The sequence below is a fragment of the Rhipicephalus microplus genome, chromosome 4 (genome assembly GCF_043290135.1).
Source record: "Rhipicephalus microplus isolate Deutch F79 chromosome 4, USDA_Rmic, whole genome shotgun sequence".
NCBI classification, from domain to species: Eukaryota; Metazoa; Arthropoda; class Arachnida; order Ixodida; family Ixodidae; genus Rhipicephalus; species Rhipicephalus microplus.
In genome coordinates, this window is record NC_134703.1 from 28782170 (window position 1) to 28799514 (window position 17345).

General features: G+C 43.0%; 1 protein-coding gene across 3 annotated transcripts in view; it reads right to left on the reverse strand.

Moving 5' to 3' along the window:
* Positions 1–17345, reverse strand: part of Dgk (diacyl glycerol kinase 1) — a 422138-nt gene that overhangs the window by 25068 nt on the left and 379725 nt on the right. For all 3 annotated transcript variants that reach the window (XM_075892403.1, XM_075892402.1, XM_075892401.1), the window contains 7 exons: positions 10764–10862; positions 7208–7294; positions 7031–7125; positions 3229–3303; positions 2444–2529; positions 1760–1849; positions 1134–1297 (listed from right to left, as the gene is read on the reverse strand). In XM_075892403.1, coding sequence (XP_075748518.1) covers positions 1134–1297; positions 1760–1849; positions 2444–2529; positions 3229–3303; positions 7031–7125; positions 7208–7294; positions 10764–10862 — 696 coding nt within the window. The remainder of the gene's footprint in view (positions 1–1133; positions 1298–1759; positions 1850–2443; positions 2530–3228; positions 3304–7030; positions 7126–7207; positions 7295–10763; positions 10863–17345) is intronic.

The window sequence follows — 17345 nt, forward strand, 5'->3', positions numbered from 1 at the left end:
AAAAGTTACTTTGAGAACCCGAAAACACAAAGCGCAGGTGGCAACAATGCTGTCTACGCGGCCTCAGAAAGCTGCTCAGGTAACGTTAATGTGTGCATTTTTCTGCGTAGCAAAAATAGTTAAATAAATAAATGAAGCGCACGGCCGTACAACAAACACCATGGTAGAATATATTAAGTATAATTTTTGCAGAAAAAAATTAAGATAAGCGACCATTCTAGCCCATGGTGGTTCGTGCTAGACTTTCTTTCTTTCTTTCTTTCTTTCTTTCTTTCTTTCTTTCTTTCTTTCTTTCTTTCTTTCTTTCTTTCTTTCTTTCTTTCTTTCTTTCTTTCTCTCTTTCTTTCTTTCTTTCTTTCTTTCTTTCTTTCTTTCTTTCTTTCTTTCTTTCTTTCAAAAGGAGCACAAATACATCGAACCCCTAAAATATTCCTGTCTGAAACAGATCTTATTTTCGCTATTGCTACCCTCGCGAACACTGATTGTGGAAATTGATTAGAATAATAATAAATTACAAATGCAGGTTAAATTAAAAAAAAACATTACTACGCGAAGTTGAACACGGGCGATAATCGATTTCTTTGACAAGAAAAAGCGGAGAAGGGACAAAACATGGTTATGGCACGGCTAGATATTGACCCTCCTTTGCCCCCCTCAACCTGGTAATATAGTTCTAGTGGCGACTGCATATAGACCAACTACACAATGAATGCATAGTGCAATAGGAGAGGAGAATTCGCCTAAGGGAGCTCGCCAATACGCTAATGTAAAGCAGCATTGCCGTATTCTCCCGCGGCATTACGAAATGTGGAAGTGCCGCGTCGTTATTTTATTTATTTACAGAGTTCCTCTAACGCCATATAGTGGCATTACTGCAGGGGGTTCACACACAAAGTTCAATGTGATTAGTAACTTTTCTGTGATAGTGACGCCCAAACATTTCGCGCTTTCATCTTGGTGCCTTCAAGGAAGACTAAGAAGAGGCATAATTGTACAGCCAAAATAATTCTAACAAGGTTGAGGTCGGTTAGGCGCTCAACTGCTGTTTACAAAGTAATTCTATACAGATCAAATTTAAATAGCCTTTTGTGCATATTCCGTTTACAAAAGCCCTTATAGATTTGATAACTCACTACGCCTATGGAGAAGTAGTTGTTGAAGATGTTGCAGGGAATAGGGTCTCCACGCTCGTCGGAATTGGCCGTGTTACTGATGTCGATCTTCCAGCGATCCATCATGACCGTCGTGGACTTCTCGACCTTCTGCAGTATCTTCTCTAGGCTCTCGTTTTCGTAACCTGGAGAGGAAAGAAGCCACGTTCTAGAAAAATCTACCCCGACCTACTATAGAAAACGTATCAGTGGCGGCTGGTGGTGAAACCACAGCGTGCCCGAAAATATTTTCAAATGAGATATTAATAATTGCCGGGGTTTAATATCCTAGAACCACTACATGATTGTGAGGCATTCCATAGAGAATATATCTGGAAATGTTGGTCATCTGGTGCTATTTAACAAGCACTGACATCGGCGAGTGCATGGGAATCTAGCATTTCGTTTCCATCTAAGTGTGCTGACCGTCACGGTCTGGATCCAAACCGCGACTTTCCGGTGAGCAGCCAAGCACTCCAACCGCTGCGCCATCGCGTCGGACAGTGTATTCGGGAGGAATTTCATGTTATCTTCGGTATATACCAATTGACGCTATGTCAACTATGTCGCTATGTCAATTGACGCTATATACGTGGCGGGCTCCTTACCTGGTCCCCACCGAAGACATCGCGCGAGGTCATTCCCTGTTCCGAGAGGCAAAATTCCTACTGGAGGAAGTTGGGCGTAGTTTAATTTGTCTGTTGGGGTAAAAAGAAAAGAAAGTAATGAGTATTTCTCAGTTGAAATGACACACCAGAAAACGACACTGTCGCTTCAATTCGAACCCAACTCCTTGCTCTTTGTCCGTGAGCAATATATTAGCGTAGCGCTAAAGTTCACACTTTCGGGTGAATTATTACTCTGGAATTGAAATTGCATCAGAATGTTCTCAATATGTAACTCCTGAGCCATCGAGGAAGTTGTCAACAAATGTTAATCACAAAAAAAAATTCTCAGACCGAAACACCGAGCATTTAGTAAGAAATTGTCTCTTGAAGTATGCCTTCAGCCATTCCACGAAGTAACACCAAAATAAGTGAAAAGCTTCGGTAACGTTCAGTGCTCATAATCGTAAAAAAATAAGATTGTTTTTACGCTAGGACTATATGTAAAGAAAAGTTCAGTGAATCCTGCTCGACCTATCAGTGAACGTTCTTAGCCAGTTCCAAATGGCACGTGAAACAAGTAGCTTCGTGATTTCGGTCACAGATTGGCAGCGTCTGTACAATGAGTGCAATTTAGTTCAACAAGGCAATAATGTTTAGTCGTGAAATCAACGCCTTAAGACTTACCCATTGTGTCTAAAACCCAGCCCACAGTACCGTCGCCTCCACAACATAAGACCCGATAGTTCGTGATGTCCTTAAAAAATTGAAGCCTGAAATGTGTAAAAAAAAACAAACACGAGACATGTAAGCAACGACACCACACCTTTAGCCTTACATCTCCCGTAAGTGTATCTAAAGCATGGGGTCACCATACGGAAGCTATTAAAAAGCGCGTACAATCTTTCTGATAATAACATATAATGCAGCCAAAAGTTGTTACATTCATAAAATTGCAAGTGTAAAAGCTAAAAGGTTGTTGTATAGTTGCACGGTACTTATCTGACTGAACTCAGTGAATTAGAAAGCAATGTTTAAGTAACTGAATTTTATCGTAAAAAGTACACACGAATAAAAAATAATCAGAAACAAGTCCGATTAGCAACTTCAATTACATGAAAAATTTCATGACGTAGCACATGACCGTGCCGTTGATTTGCTACGTCTTTAATCGCATGATTTATAGCTAAAATACGCGGAACCCCTAGCGATGTAATTGTCGAAGTAATGAAAAAACTGATTTCGCAAGAAAATATTTACCGATTAAGTGATACGTGTAAAAAATACTTAGGGATCATCGTGCACGATAATTGAATAGGTGGGCGTTGACATTTTATATTGTTTTAGGAGTACCAATTATATCATCACATGACAAAGCATTGTCCCTAAGGCGGTGGCTGCCGTAACTTAACAAGGAATTCATTGCAATATATCGCGTAAGTCATCCCTATAGATGTAAGTTCCATACGAACCCTTGAATTGGTCCCCCTTTGGCAACATTGTACACTTGTCGAGGATTCAGCAAGTACTGAAATTTTCTCAATATCCTGCAAATAAAAATGCGCATAGTGAGTTCGATACATTAGCATAGGCATATTGTTCATGCTATCACTAACTACATACTAATGCAGGTAGAATTTAGCTTGGTACCAGTTTTATTGAAATAATAACGTTTTTAATAACCCCACTTGACAAACAAGATGTCAGGAACTGTATAGTTCTTGCGAAACTTAAAGTGCGAAGTCAAACAAACGTTTACACTCGTACAGACTTATATGTCATTAAATGCAAAGCATTTCTTAGCGAACTTCGGCGACTTTGAGCGTATCTATCTATCTATCTATCTATCTATCTATCTATCTATCTATCTATCTATCTATCTATCTATCTATCTATCTATCTATCTATCTATCTATCTATCTATCTATCTATCTATCTATCTATCTATCTATCTATCTATCTATCTATCTATCTATCTATCTATCTATCTATCTATCTATCTATCTATCTATCTATCTATCTATCTATCTATCTATCTATCTATCTATCTATCTATCTATCTATCTATCTATCTATCTATCTATCTATCTATCTATCTATCTATCTATCTATCTATCTATCTATCTATCTATCTATCTATCTATCTATCTATCTATCTATCTATCTATCTATCTATCTATCTATCTATCTATCTATCTATCTATCTATCTATCTATCTATCTATCTATCTATCTATCTATCTATCTATCTATCTATCTATCTATCTATCTATCTATCTATCTATCTATCTATCTATCTATCTATCTATCTATCCGCTTACGTTTGAGCGCTCTCGTGGCAACCCCCTTAACTTGGCGTGAACCATAATCAGCATGAGAGGGTAAGATGGTTTGACGAATATGAGGCGCTGGTCAATACATGAATAATGTCACGATACCGTCGCGTACGTCGTCAAACACTTCCCGCCAGACAGTGGCATATACCCACGGGCGGGTATGTGCCATAGCTGTATCCAGGAACGACGAGAACACACACGGGATATTTTAACGCGTGAGCGTTAAGCAATACTCGACATAGGCAGCGTCGTCCTAACGAAGGCATCAAATAAATGTCAGTGTTAATAAAAATCTGACATAGGCAGCATTGACCCTCCAACGAATGCAAATAATAAATTTCAGGGTCCCAGCAGGAATCAAACCCAAGCATTCTCCGTGACAGTCGAACATTCTACCACAGAGCTACGCCAGGTCTCGGAACTACTTTTCAAATAGATGCTAATCTTCATTAAACGTCAACAGTGGTTGCAGTGCTGCCTGCCCAGTTTTATAAACATTACATGTGTACTCCTTTGATACAGCCGTCACGTGGGGTTAACGTCTATTGTGGAGTTGATATATAGTAGTCTCAAGGACCAGCATCTTCGCGAACATCAGCATTTCATACCAGATTCTGGTGTAGCTAATACGCATGTTCCAGTTGACATCGTTGCGCAAGTACAAGCAACTGGTTATATAAACATCTGCAACTATTCAACATATGTTTGTGCGTGCAACAATTATACATATATTTAGTGTCATTTCATGTCGTGTCACTCAATAAAAAAAATTGCAACCCGGTCACCTTTCCTCCGCATGCTTCGCATAACATCAATTCCCAAATACGTGGGATATGCCAAAATTTTTATTCGTAAATTAATAGTACAACTTAAACGCAAGCACGTTTTGCAGAGTTCACTTCTACGAATCATTTACCATGCCAATATTATCCATCACAATTTTCTTTGCATACCATTCACACGTTGCCCTTGCCACAATATATCGTCACAAAATGAAATCATACGCTTCCTGTGCCAGTGTAGTTCATCTTAGATACTTCAAAAGGAAATTTTAGTCTGTCTGTTGGTCTGTGTTTTGAGTGGTTCAGCAGCCACCCGGCGAAAATTTAAACCCGTGCTCGACGCCCAACCATTTTCATCGGGTAGCTGCGTTCATACTTGCGAACACTGTCAATTAAAGAGCAAATATTACGCACATTTTAGACGCAACATGAATAAATCAATATTAGGTAGTCTGTTTCTTTATTTGGAAATTGCATAGATACGTAATTTTAAAGAGCGTAGTGTTTATTACGCTGCATTGACAAAGCGACGATATGAATGAAAAAGCTTGCGTTTCCTACGCTTCGCTAAAACTACAAGGTGCTACTTATAGAGCTTCCTAAATATACACTAGAGGAAACTCTGGCACTGGTCCCTATAGAAGCTGCAACGCACGGCGCTTCAGCGAGCATGGGAATGACGTGTACACGGACATGTCTGATCTTCGCACTTCTGGCTCCGTGTGTGGCTTGGGGCAGTTTTCTCGCGAGACAAAAATCCGCAAATGTTAAATGGTGGTGCTTCGCCAGCTTATTCGTTTAGGCTTACCATTTCAAATCGGGTCCCGAAGTTCAAAAGAATTCGATATTTCCTTCGAAACACAACCGAATCACAGCAATAAACGAAGCCACAAGTGCGATTCGTCGCCCATAAGAACGAATGCTAGGCAAATCCGTGTACTCTACCCATCATTCCATGGTAGACGAACGATCGCAGCACCAGAGTCCTCTCTAGTTAATTTTAGAAAAAGCTGTGCTGCCACCTACCAGTAGCTCTCCGTTATAAAAAAGCTTTCGTTTCTTTACATTACTTTCAGATGGCATCTTGTCACACAGCACTCGCCGATATTCTCACGCATAGCGTTAAACAAACGCTTTATTCTCTCTCTCCAGGCCAAACACTGTCGTCTTTCGACGTCCTTTGCAGATAAGCATGCGGATAGGCGGACAATTTTTTTATTGATTCCATTCCCTGCGTCATAAAACCATGACAAGTTGTCCTGAGCGTTCAAATGTGGCCATAGTTCTAAGGCAGCGAAAAGCGCGTCGGCCCTGTTGCCATGTTGTAATATCGACGACGTATGCGCGGTCCGCGCCCAGACGATGACATCTCCTCCATAAATGTGCAGTTGCGTTTGGAACCAAAAGCGACAAAACCAAGTAGGCACATGATCACGCTCCGCAACATCGATTCTGCTGGGGAGAGAACAGCATTATGGCTTGCACAGCTGGCATCAAATCAATACGTTGTGCGCACAAACACGTTACCGTTCTAACTGAACAGATGTGCGTATAACGCACCATAACAAAAGTCCAACTTAACTTACGTAAACAGCTCTTCAGAGTTAGGTGAACGCCAACTGCTCTCTTTTGGCTTCGTCTCGTACACATTGAGGCGCAATAGATGCAATGGCACTGGCGTGCTTTTCACAACAATAGCCTATTCTTCACTCGGCTTTCGCACGAAAAATGTTTTTTTGTTGTTGCAAGTTCACTGCTTGTAAAAAATTTCACAAATTTTCGTGCTTTTGCCAGAACTTTTTTCTTGTAAATTCAGTATTACAGTAGAACTTATTTTTAACAACAAATATTTTAGAAAATGTCACTTATAAAATCAGTTCTACGAAGCGGCTAGAGTGGTTCGCTAAACTGACTACCAGTGGTAAAATATCGAACAAGAAGATATTTTTGAAGAAGCAGCCCACATACAGGCACACATAACATGCGCCGACACCAGCGCTGTACTACAACCGATGATGCAAACACAGCGCTTGTGTTGGCGTTTTCTATATGTCGTTGTTCAGTGTCCTGCTGCGCGATACTTCTTCAATAATTATAGCTTACCAACTAGCGCATCGGTACGTATATTAAGCGAATGAGAAGCTTTGCTTTACTGACCTCATACCCTGTCGACCTCCGCTTTTTGGGTTGATGAGTACTAGAAGGGGATGGGTTCCAGAGAGGGGTGTGACTTGGAATGACATGGCGGAAACCTGAATGGAAACAAGGGCAATATTCGCATTAATCAATCCATGACACAAAAAATACACTTGAGATAACACAGCCGTAACTCACATTGCCTTGGCCGCTGTCAGAAATCTTGTTTGAGTCTGACCTAGAGAGCTGTTTTTTCTGGCCACTGCCGACGCTTCGTTGTCTCTCCTGTAAGCCGAAAGCACTTTTAACTATCTGCCAATATAAAAACCGCAAAAAATATACACAATACAAAAACAACATAAAAATGCGACCGAAACCCCCAATAATTAGAAAATGTGCAAACCTTACTTATTTATTTCACTAACATTTGCCAACCAATACAAACTTAACACACATCTAAAGCATCGAATACCTGCTGTGCCACTGTCATCGATTCGACTCGGAGAAACAAGTACTTGCCAACGAATTGCGGTGACCGGATGATCGGCCATTTTCTGTACAGGTGCATTACAGCACCGTCCAAATCCCTCGACGACAGCCCACACGGCAGTGAAAGCCCTCTTGTGTTTTAGGGGCGAAACTCCTTAAGCCGTGGGTCGTGCATCCGCAATGCATTTATTATTATTATTATTATTATTATTATTATTATTATTATTATTATTATTATTATTATTATTATTATTATTATTATTATTAGTAGTAGTAGTAGTAGTAGGTAGCCACCTCCACGGCCATACTGAAGGAGCGGCACGCGCGCATTCTTTTGAATTGAGCAGGAAACCCACGCACGTTAATCATAAATAAAATGATAGTTGTTTATGATGAAATGACCTACAGAGACGAGTATCGGTGACTTTTGCTCCAATAAAATTTGCCTTTAATTTGATGCTTACTAAAAAGAACTAGTAACACGAGCACGCACTTTGAGCACTATCTGACCAGAAAAGGTTGCCACGTTTAACTCGCTGGGTGTATTCTCCTTGGTTTTAGCAAGGTTTTGCGAGGGTTGGGCCGCAGTGCCATGAACTGTAGGCGGCGAAAAGTGTGAACTAGACACGAAACGCAGGCCGTAAGCGTGCGCGCGTGCCGCTTCTCTAGTCCGACCATGCGACCTCTCGTTTAGTCCTTGGAATGTCCGCTGGATGGCGGTACTTGTATGTGATGAATATACCATGAAAATATGCGAAATGGCGGTACTTGGAGTGTTCAATAGATGAACGGAAGGATGGAAAGATGCATGGACGGCCGAATAGACGCATGGACGGGTGGGCGGATGCATGGGTGGACGGACGCATGGACGGACGGTTGCACCGACGGACGCACGGACGGACGGAAGCAAGAACGAACGGATGGACTCACGGATGAACGGAAGCGGACAGACTGACGGATGCTTCGCCCCACTCATCATCATGTATTCCGTCGATATATATGCTGTGATTTTTTCGAGGACGACGGGTTTGTGTGAACGCCTCTGACATGCGGTGGAGTTCTACAAGCTGCAGTGAATTTACTGCCTGTCTCTCCCTTTTTCTACTCTTTCCTCATTCTTATCTTTCTAGTCTCCTTCCCTAATCCCACCAGTGTAGAGTAGACCACCAGATGTCTTTCTGGTTAACCTCCCTGTCTTCTCCCTTTGTCTGTTCCCTTCCTTCCCATAGCCAGCACTAGCCATCAGTCATATGAGCCATCACTTAGCCAGCATTAAGCTGTGCTAACCACCGACGCTCATGTGTGAGTTATGCGTTTGGCGAGGTACTCGAAGTACGCTCATATGCGCACTTGGCCACTCCCAACTTACAACATGGAAGTGAGACTAGGGTTGCGGAAGTACCATAACATATATGTATATGGTCTCGTACATAGCATACTTACGTAATGTAGCAACTGTTCTGTATAGCGGTACTTTTCCCCCAATTGAATGATAGACTAGGGTTGCGGAAGTACCATAACATATATGTATATGGTCTCGTACATAGCATACTTACGTATTGTAGCAACTGTTCTGTATAGCGGTACTTTTCCCCCAATTGAATGATCGCTACGTGTCGCAGTAACTACACTGTACATATATTCTTTGCTGGAACCTTGTTGCTGTTTCCTTGCCTCCTAAGTATTTCACTATTGAGAAGCTATTGAGCAACACTATTGGCCAAGGTCTGTCAGCTTGCTGTTCTGTTACGGAAAGATGGAGCGCAGACATTTTTAACGAGGACTAGTGCTAATTTGCTTATACGCACAAAAACTCGACCAAACCTTCACATGTTAACGAGATTGCGATGATATTTTAAAACTTCGCGTAAAGTGCACGTCTGCACAGCACTACAGAATGAGCCACTGCTGCTCGACATTTCAACGCACTCAGCGGCGCCATTCAAGATCGCTTTTCCTTGAAATAACGCTGTAGGCATTTATAATAGCTGCCAGCGGCGCTGTGGCCTGTAGCATACCGCTACGGTACATGTCAGTGTTTTTGGTGATTGCTTGTACGATGCTGGATACGTTGGAACGTTGACATCTTCTATTGTAAAGCGGCATAAAAAAATCACAGCTTTGCCGCAAAGGCGAAACAATCTACGCGATAGCAACAATTTGAACGGTCACACGCAGAATGGAAACCAGATCGAGACGTGTCCCGCGTTTCTCGCTTTCTCGCGCACAAATTACGCACGAAACGTACCCACAGGTACGGATGCACGCGAATAAGCGTCTCATTTGCTACTTCGCTGAGTCTGAAAAGCGCACGCTTTTCGTGAACGGAGACTGCAATGATTGCAGTGACCTTTGTGCGCGCGGTAACTACAGCAGAATCGTTCACGTAAAGCCCGAGGCCAGCCAAGGCGTACGATCCTCCCCTCCTCACCACCGCGAGATAAGGGTGCACGAAAGAGCGTCGTTATAGTGCCTAGAATATACTTTTAGACGCTGCGCCGTGCTCCCTAACGGGCCGCAGAAATTAGGCGTCTTTTTCTTCTCCTTTAATCACTATACCACCACTCCTTCTCTAAGCCGGGCCAAGTACACGTAGGAGATTAGAGCGGGCGCCGCCGCGCGATGTGGCGACGTGCGCTTATTGCGCAATCTTTCTGGTAATGCAGAAAACACAGCAGCGGTGAGTGGTAGATATAAATAGCTTGCCGTTTGAACGGTGAAGAACGTTCTCCGGAGTGGCTCAGTGGTTAACGCTTCGCTTTCACGACGCAGAGGTTCCACATTGGATTACGCGCGCCGGAGTGCTTTCTTCTGGATTCTTTTCTTTCTTGCGTTTTCATATATATCCATAGGTATACATATACGGTGCACGACATCGATGCCGGCGGCAAAATTTAGCCGAGAGTGTCCATATAATTGCTATCGCAATAATAATAGTCTCCACCTCGCTGCAGTGCGTGGAATTTTTCATTTCGAGGAAAATTGCCACATAGAACTTTTAAGAAGTTAACTACTGAAGAAATACGTTGCTCATCTAGATCGCGAGGCACGCCAATACATTACCAAATAAGTTGGTTTGGAAACAATGCACAATAACTACACTTATCTGAAAATATAATTCTGTTCACTATCAGATACGTGGCGACGCCCTCATCATTAACCTAGAAACTGCTTACGCAAGATTTTCAGAAGGGTGGTACGTGCAAACATCAAATCCAGTCTTCGCAGCAGCGATTAACGTTTGGCTGTTTAGCGTACTACTTACCAAGACAGCGGGACATATGGATGTTGGCGGCAGGATATGGTCTCGGTGTGGTCCAAGGCCGCAGTCCGGCTTCACTTGCGGCGCACAGTGGTTGTGCAGCTGCAACACATGTTCAAAGCGAAATAAGAAACGCTTATCAATTATAAGACATAATAAAACCAATTATTACGCTCGATGTACGCGTCACTACACAGTTGTAGTTGTACAAATCACTCTGATCTGTCACAATTCGCCAAACAATGTGGCAGTACCAACTTCAGTCGATTGCGATAAATTTAAAAATGCCACAGTTACTATACCATATGCGCTGATAAAATAGGAGAACCGATTTACACACGCTGCGCCGTCAGCTATACCAAAATATTTCAGCGGGACTTCCACAAATATGCACGTATAGGGAAGTACGGAAGGCAACATTTTATGCCAGATTCGGTAGAGCTATTTGACCTCCTTAAATCTGAAGTATATCTGAGTCATTGTACGACCTAAATGGTTCCACTATAGCCACTGGTGGCCATTACAACTGGGAGAAAAGTGAATACAATGTCGTATACTAAATTCCCCCATTAGTCGAAGTAGGCACTGCCCCGAGATCACCGTCTCATCCACCTCTCCTATATACATGGACCCGATTACAGACCAGAGTAAAAGGCAGGGCTTCGGATGGCCAAATGATACATTAATGAAGGCTCAATTAAATTTGTATAACCTCTCAATACGACGCGAAATTCCCGTCTCTGTCTCTTTCATAAGATCTATCACATTAACAGAACCCTCTCTGATTCCCTGTTTCCATCAGCCTACATATCAGCACGCAATGACCATCAATACAAGGTTGGGGTTCCCTTCTGCCCTACGAACCAGCACTTCAACTCTTTCATCCCTAGAACATGTACTGACTGGAGAACCACCTTCCCGCATCGATCGCTTCAATCAAAGACGTCAATGCGTTCAAATCAATCATTTTTGAAAGTGCATTATAATTTATTCTAATCCTGCTGTTTTGTTTTACTTCTTATTGATATTTGTTGTCCCACTCCTCTCTGTAATTCCCAGTGCCTTGAGAGTAAATAAATGAAATGAAATGAAATATATGAGAAACTACATCCGACAATAGGACGAATGCCTCTCTGCAAGTCATTTGGGAACAACTTATCAGTCAGCTACACAAAACAAACACGCACTTCGTTTTGGCGCTTTCACGCAGACAATCGCACACATTATGACCTTATCGGCAGCCATAATCTCACCGCCACCTTCAGTGTGCAAAGCCTTCATCACCACGAATCTCCTAGCGTATATAACACGTGTGTAAGTTCCTCTTTAATAGGGATATGACAAATACTCAGATGCGGGGGGCACATACTCTCTCCCTATACAGGGGGAAACGCTATACCCGCGGGCTATTTGTACGCGGTTGTGTTCGCGCCAAAACGCCAACGAGTTCCAAGAGCAACGCTATAGGTATAAGTGTCACTGTTAAGCTAACATATTTTTGTCGACAATGTACATCGTGTTTATTAAATGTAATATTGCTTGAGAACATGAAACCCGTCAGCGAGGACTTTGTCTAGTGTTAAACAGACACTAAACAGAAAAACAGCAAAATGATTTTTTGGGTATCAGTGAAATACAATTTCGCAATCACAAGAACACCACTTTTACAGTGAGACGACGCTTGGTGAACGGAAGAACGCGCGAAAAAAAAAATTCGAGGGAAGACACCACATTGAGATCTCAATCTGGTGTCTTTCTTCGATTTTTTTTTCGAAGTCGATTCGAAGTCGACTCCCACACCAAACACCGTGACGTAGAAAATTTTCATGGCGTCTACTGGGCCCTAGATTAGATTTAGATTTTATTAAGGTTGCTTTGATTACATTTCATGAAATGCACAACACTGATTAGACTCATAGCCACAGGCTAGTAGGGGGTCTAACGGGAGGAAGTATACAAGCAGAATACAATTTGTATAAAAAATCAGAACATCAAGAAAAAACTTTTTTTAAATAATACGTATTTTCTTAGCGATAAAAATTAAATACGTTGTCACCTGTGGGTGCCATAGACTTAGCATACGAAGTTTCAGACAATTTAATCGACTCATTGTCACAAAAAATACCAAAAAACATACTTTAAAATTTCTGATGTCATGCGCGGAAATGTCGGTGGAAAATTTAGAAAGGAAACTATTGACCTTGATTTTCTCTGATAATAATAAACTTGTGATAGTAGAACATATTGTATTAGAGTCCTCAGAATGCACTATATCTATCTAAACGAAGTAACTGTTTCTCTTTAAGTGTCATTTTGAGAAATTAGCCATGCTTTCCTATAAAAATAACCTGGAAGCATTCGTCTGCCTCATTCATAACCATATAAAGTGTGCAACTGTTTCTCATGCCACACGAGCACTCGTACTGCAACACCAGTCTCCTGCTTTGACGACATTTGCAGCAAGAAACGGAGACACATATTCACACTTCATTCCATTGTGAACTTTATTTAGTGTTCCAGAATAATCGAAGATGACGTCAGATTATCGCATATGCACAAGCCTGAACGTAAAAATGAAAATGAAAGCGCTCTGTCACGCTGCAAAATGACATTGGACGTTACATTTCAACGATTCAAAAGTGAATACGTCGGACCAAGATTTCTTCTAGATAATTCCTACTCTCCGGATTTCATTTCGAGTCAGTGTCGTAGCAACGTCGCGCCTCGGGTGGATTGGTGAACACGGGCAAAACTATTGTGCGGAGGAAGAATAGTGCCCCACTATAATGACGAATACAGGAAAAGCTTGGAGGACGTTTCAGCTTAGCTTCGAGAGTAGGACGGGATAGCGCAGTCGGCACCCGTCCTCATTGCCTTCTCATCCCAGAGGTCTCGCTTCTCGGTGTATGCGACTCTACCTCTACAATGGTACAAGTAATAGCATACACAGGCTGTTTCAACTTAACCATAAAAAATTACTGCAAATACTGAGGTTCCGACTACGCCATAACGCTTCCACTTCCGAATTAGATAAATACACTAAGTGTCCGTCAAGCCCCACGATCGCACCTGTTCGGATGCCCCTTTTGTTGATGTTTTTGTAGATTAACTCTTATGATTAAATACTTCTGGCGCTTTGTAATGCACCCTTAATGTACCCATTTGAGTGTACCCTTAAAGCAGCCACTTTAAGAGTGATATTCACTTATTTTGACGCGTGATGTGATTCTGCGCTACGCGAAATTTGTATAGTTTTTTTTTTCTTTTTCGAAGAAACTAGCAATGGTGTGGCTCTGCGTCTCCGTGTTCTGCATATCTGCTTGCCACGCAGAAGGCGTTGAGTTCCATTTCGATTCAATCCGTGTATAATAATGACTAATTATTTAATTATTTATCAAATTAAATAATTACTGTGCATCTATTTCGAATTTTTGCTGACGGACAACACCGATTTTCCACCGACGACGCCAACGCCGGTATTTCTGTGGAACGAGCTATTAAAACGCTGCCGCGTTAAAATAGCCGCACACAACGTTGGCGCGCTCATCGACCGCGTACACTTGCGCTGTTTTCGGGCGATGCACGGCGCAAACGTCAGCCATCGCGAAAACTTTGTTACAGAATCCTCCACGCGGCCGAGTTTACTCGGTGTGCAAAGAAGCCGCGCAAAGGCACGGCCGCCTGAATCGGCCGCGCGCGGTGGTGTTTGCAGCGCGCGCCCGATCCAGGCGGCCGAGGCAAAGGAGCCGTAATGTCTTGTTTTATCGAGAGGTGGCGCTGAGATTCAATATGCAGAATCGAGGATGTGCTTCTCACCGACACCTGCTTTGTGAGCACCCGCCCAAACCCAATTTTCTTCGAACGGTTCAAACACCTTAAAATTGCCCACGAGGCCTTATTAGTGCATGCAGTGGTAAGTAAAGCTAATTAAGAAATCGGGGTGGTTCATAATGATTCCAAAATGCGCTCTTGCCTATGCGCTTCTAGTCTGAACAAGATCGTAAACGAAGAGGAATTAATACCACACGATCATTTCATAACCCATATAATAAACATCATAAATGAGTCACAACGAGCGCATAGTTTGATATGACTGATAAAAACAGCAAACAATCAAAGTACAAACAGCGATCCACATCAATGTTTCTTCCCGAGGGACCAGATTCTCAAGGCTTCTTGTACGTATGTGTCGTTTTTTTTTAGTTTTTTTTAGCTGGCCACCCCCGCTAAAATTGGTTGCGGCATCCCGACTCAATGGCTGTCGTGTGCTCTTACGAAATGTTCTAACGCAAACACTTGTTCCTAAACAGAACTAAGGCCCGCATTCACAAACGCTCCTCGACTCGGCTTTCACCCTTCACTTGACAGAGTTGAGCACTGCGCCGCCGCTCAGCTGAAAATGGCACCGCGCTATTAGAGAATCGCAGCAGATAATCGCTGATATGCAGTGACTTGTCGTGACTACAGGCGGCGCTACCATCGGTTTTCTCAAGTGAAGGGGGAGTGTTGAGTCGAGGGACGTTCTAGAATACGGGGGTGAGACCCCACCGAGGTTACTCGATCAACTGGTTGTATGCGATAAAATAAGCAAAAGCTACACTTACAGCTGGGTCGCTTCGCGTACGAGGCTCAATGAATGACGTTGATGCATGAGCGATTCATGTGCGTGCGTAGTACGGTAAACATACCAACAAATGCACTATAGTCGTACGAGGAAGTGACGCTCCAGCTGCTTCGGCATTTCTTAAATGAAACACGATGCACAAAGGGCAAGCAACGAGCACCGTTTGACATTTCTCTCGATAACTGATCTGAAAACGCATGCGGCTGAGTTGTTTGCATTTTCAATGCGCACGCATGAGGCTGAGCGTTCTAGTACGAGTGTGCTGTCCAAGAAATGGCAGCGGCTGTCTGAAGTAATCATCAATGGGAGTTTGAAACATAAATAAACGAATGAAGCGGCAACCTTCCTAAATGTCGTCTTTTTGGCATCGTAGCTATAGTTGCGAACATCACGCACTTTCAGCTTATAGTGAGACGCGTAAAAATGTGTTTGCTCTTCAAGAACTGTCGGCTTTACTTTAGTACCTATTTGTGGGCGATGTGAAAGAGTGCATGAATAACGAGCAACGTGTGTTGCAATAGCACGTTACGTATTTTTATCCGGATAGGAGAAGGTGAACGTTCGTTTCGGCAGTGTGAAGAGCAGTGCGCTGACAATAGGCAGTTCACGATTAGTACGCTGAGGTAGCGTTTGTTGGGTACAATACCCTGTTTTCTTCTCTTGACGTAGGCGACCCTAAAGGGTAGCGTACGACACATTCACAGTGGCGGCAAACGCCAAAGCGGATCTTTGAGTAGTCTTTGAGTAAACTACCCAACAGAACTAACTCTCTTGGTCAAAATGTTTAGTATTGGTAACGATGGCACAATGACTTGTGGACTACTTTTCTCGGCCACGAAGGTGACAGAGCTTCTTCACATGTACACGCCTCGTATACTCATGCGGGAAGTGATGGCTTCGCGCCATCGGCATTGCATGCCGACGAAGACGTCGCTTGGCGTTTGAGGTACGCGTTTAAGTAACACTAAACCGGAAAACTATTTTTCTGCTATTAGTATATTACCCTTTTAGAATTCTGAAATCCATGAAGCTGCTCGATCGGCTAAATGACCAAGACCTGCGGACGGCCGTACCACTCTCGAGAACGGACGCTGCGTGGTGACCGCAGTATTACGCTCCTACGCCGTGTGTGCTCGTACAATAGAATACGCAGGGTTTCTCCAACGCGCGCCCGTGTTTGATTGATCCAAACTTTCAACTTCGTTTGCCATCCGGGCTCCCACAACGCGCTGAAACATCACTGTGTGGTGTGTGGTTGGGCGTGGCATTTACGAATGCGTATTCGTGTCTCATTGGAATGGCTAGCAGTGCGGCATGCAACATTTGCGCATGCCACACTGCCCGTCATACCAATCTGAACGACGTGCTAGGGAGGCCAAGCCCTCTCACCTGGATTCACGACCACTTACAGAAAAGAAGATCCTGGTACCTCGGCCGACGGTTTCGAATACGCGCAAACCAACGAAAGCTCCCTTGTGTTTTTTGAGGACCACCGGACTGCACGAGTGCTTGTGAAAGAACAGCGTCATGAGACCATGCTGCGTAGTTTCGCGCTGGCTATTTACCCTTCTCTTTTTTACACTTCTATTCACTCTATCTCTTTCCTTTCTATTATTCCATCTTTCCTCCACCCAAAGTGTAGGGCAGACAAACAAGCCAAACTTGGCTAACCTCCATGCCTTTCCTCTCCCTTTTTCTTTCTCTCTCTCTCCGCGCTCGCCATGAGAAGGCGCTTGGTATAGGCGAGAAAGCGCGCGAAGTGGAAACGCGGGTGGCGACGCCACCTTGATACTCCTGTACCAAGCACTGTGACGTCATAAATTTTGACAGTGTTTATCAAGGACTAAGTAGATCCTAATACGTAAAAATGAAGCACAATGTCTGCTGATGGGGCCAGAGACTTAACATACGAAGTTTTGAGAAATTTCGTCGAGCCAATGTCGGCAAAATACGATATTTAC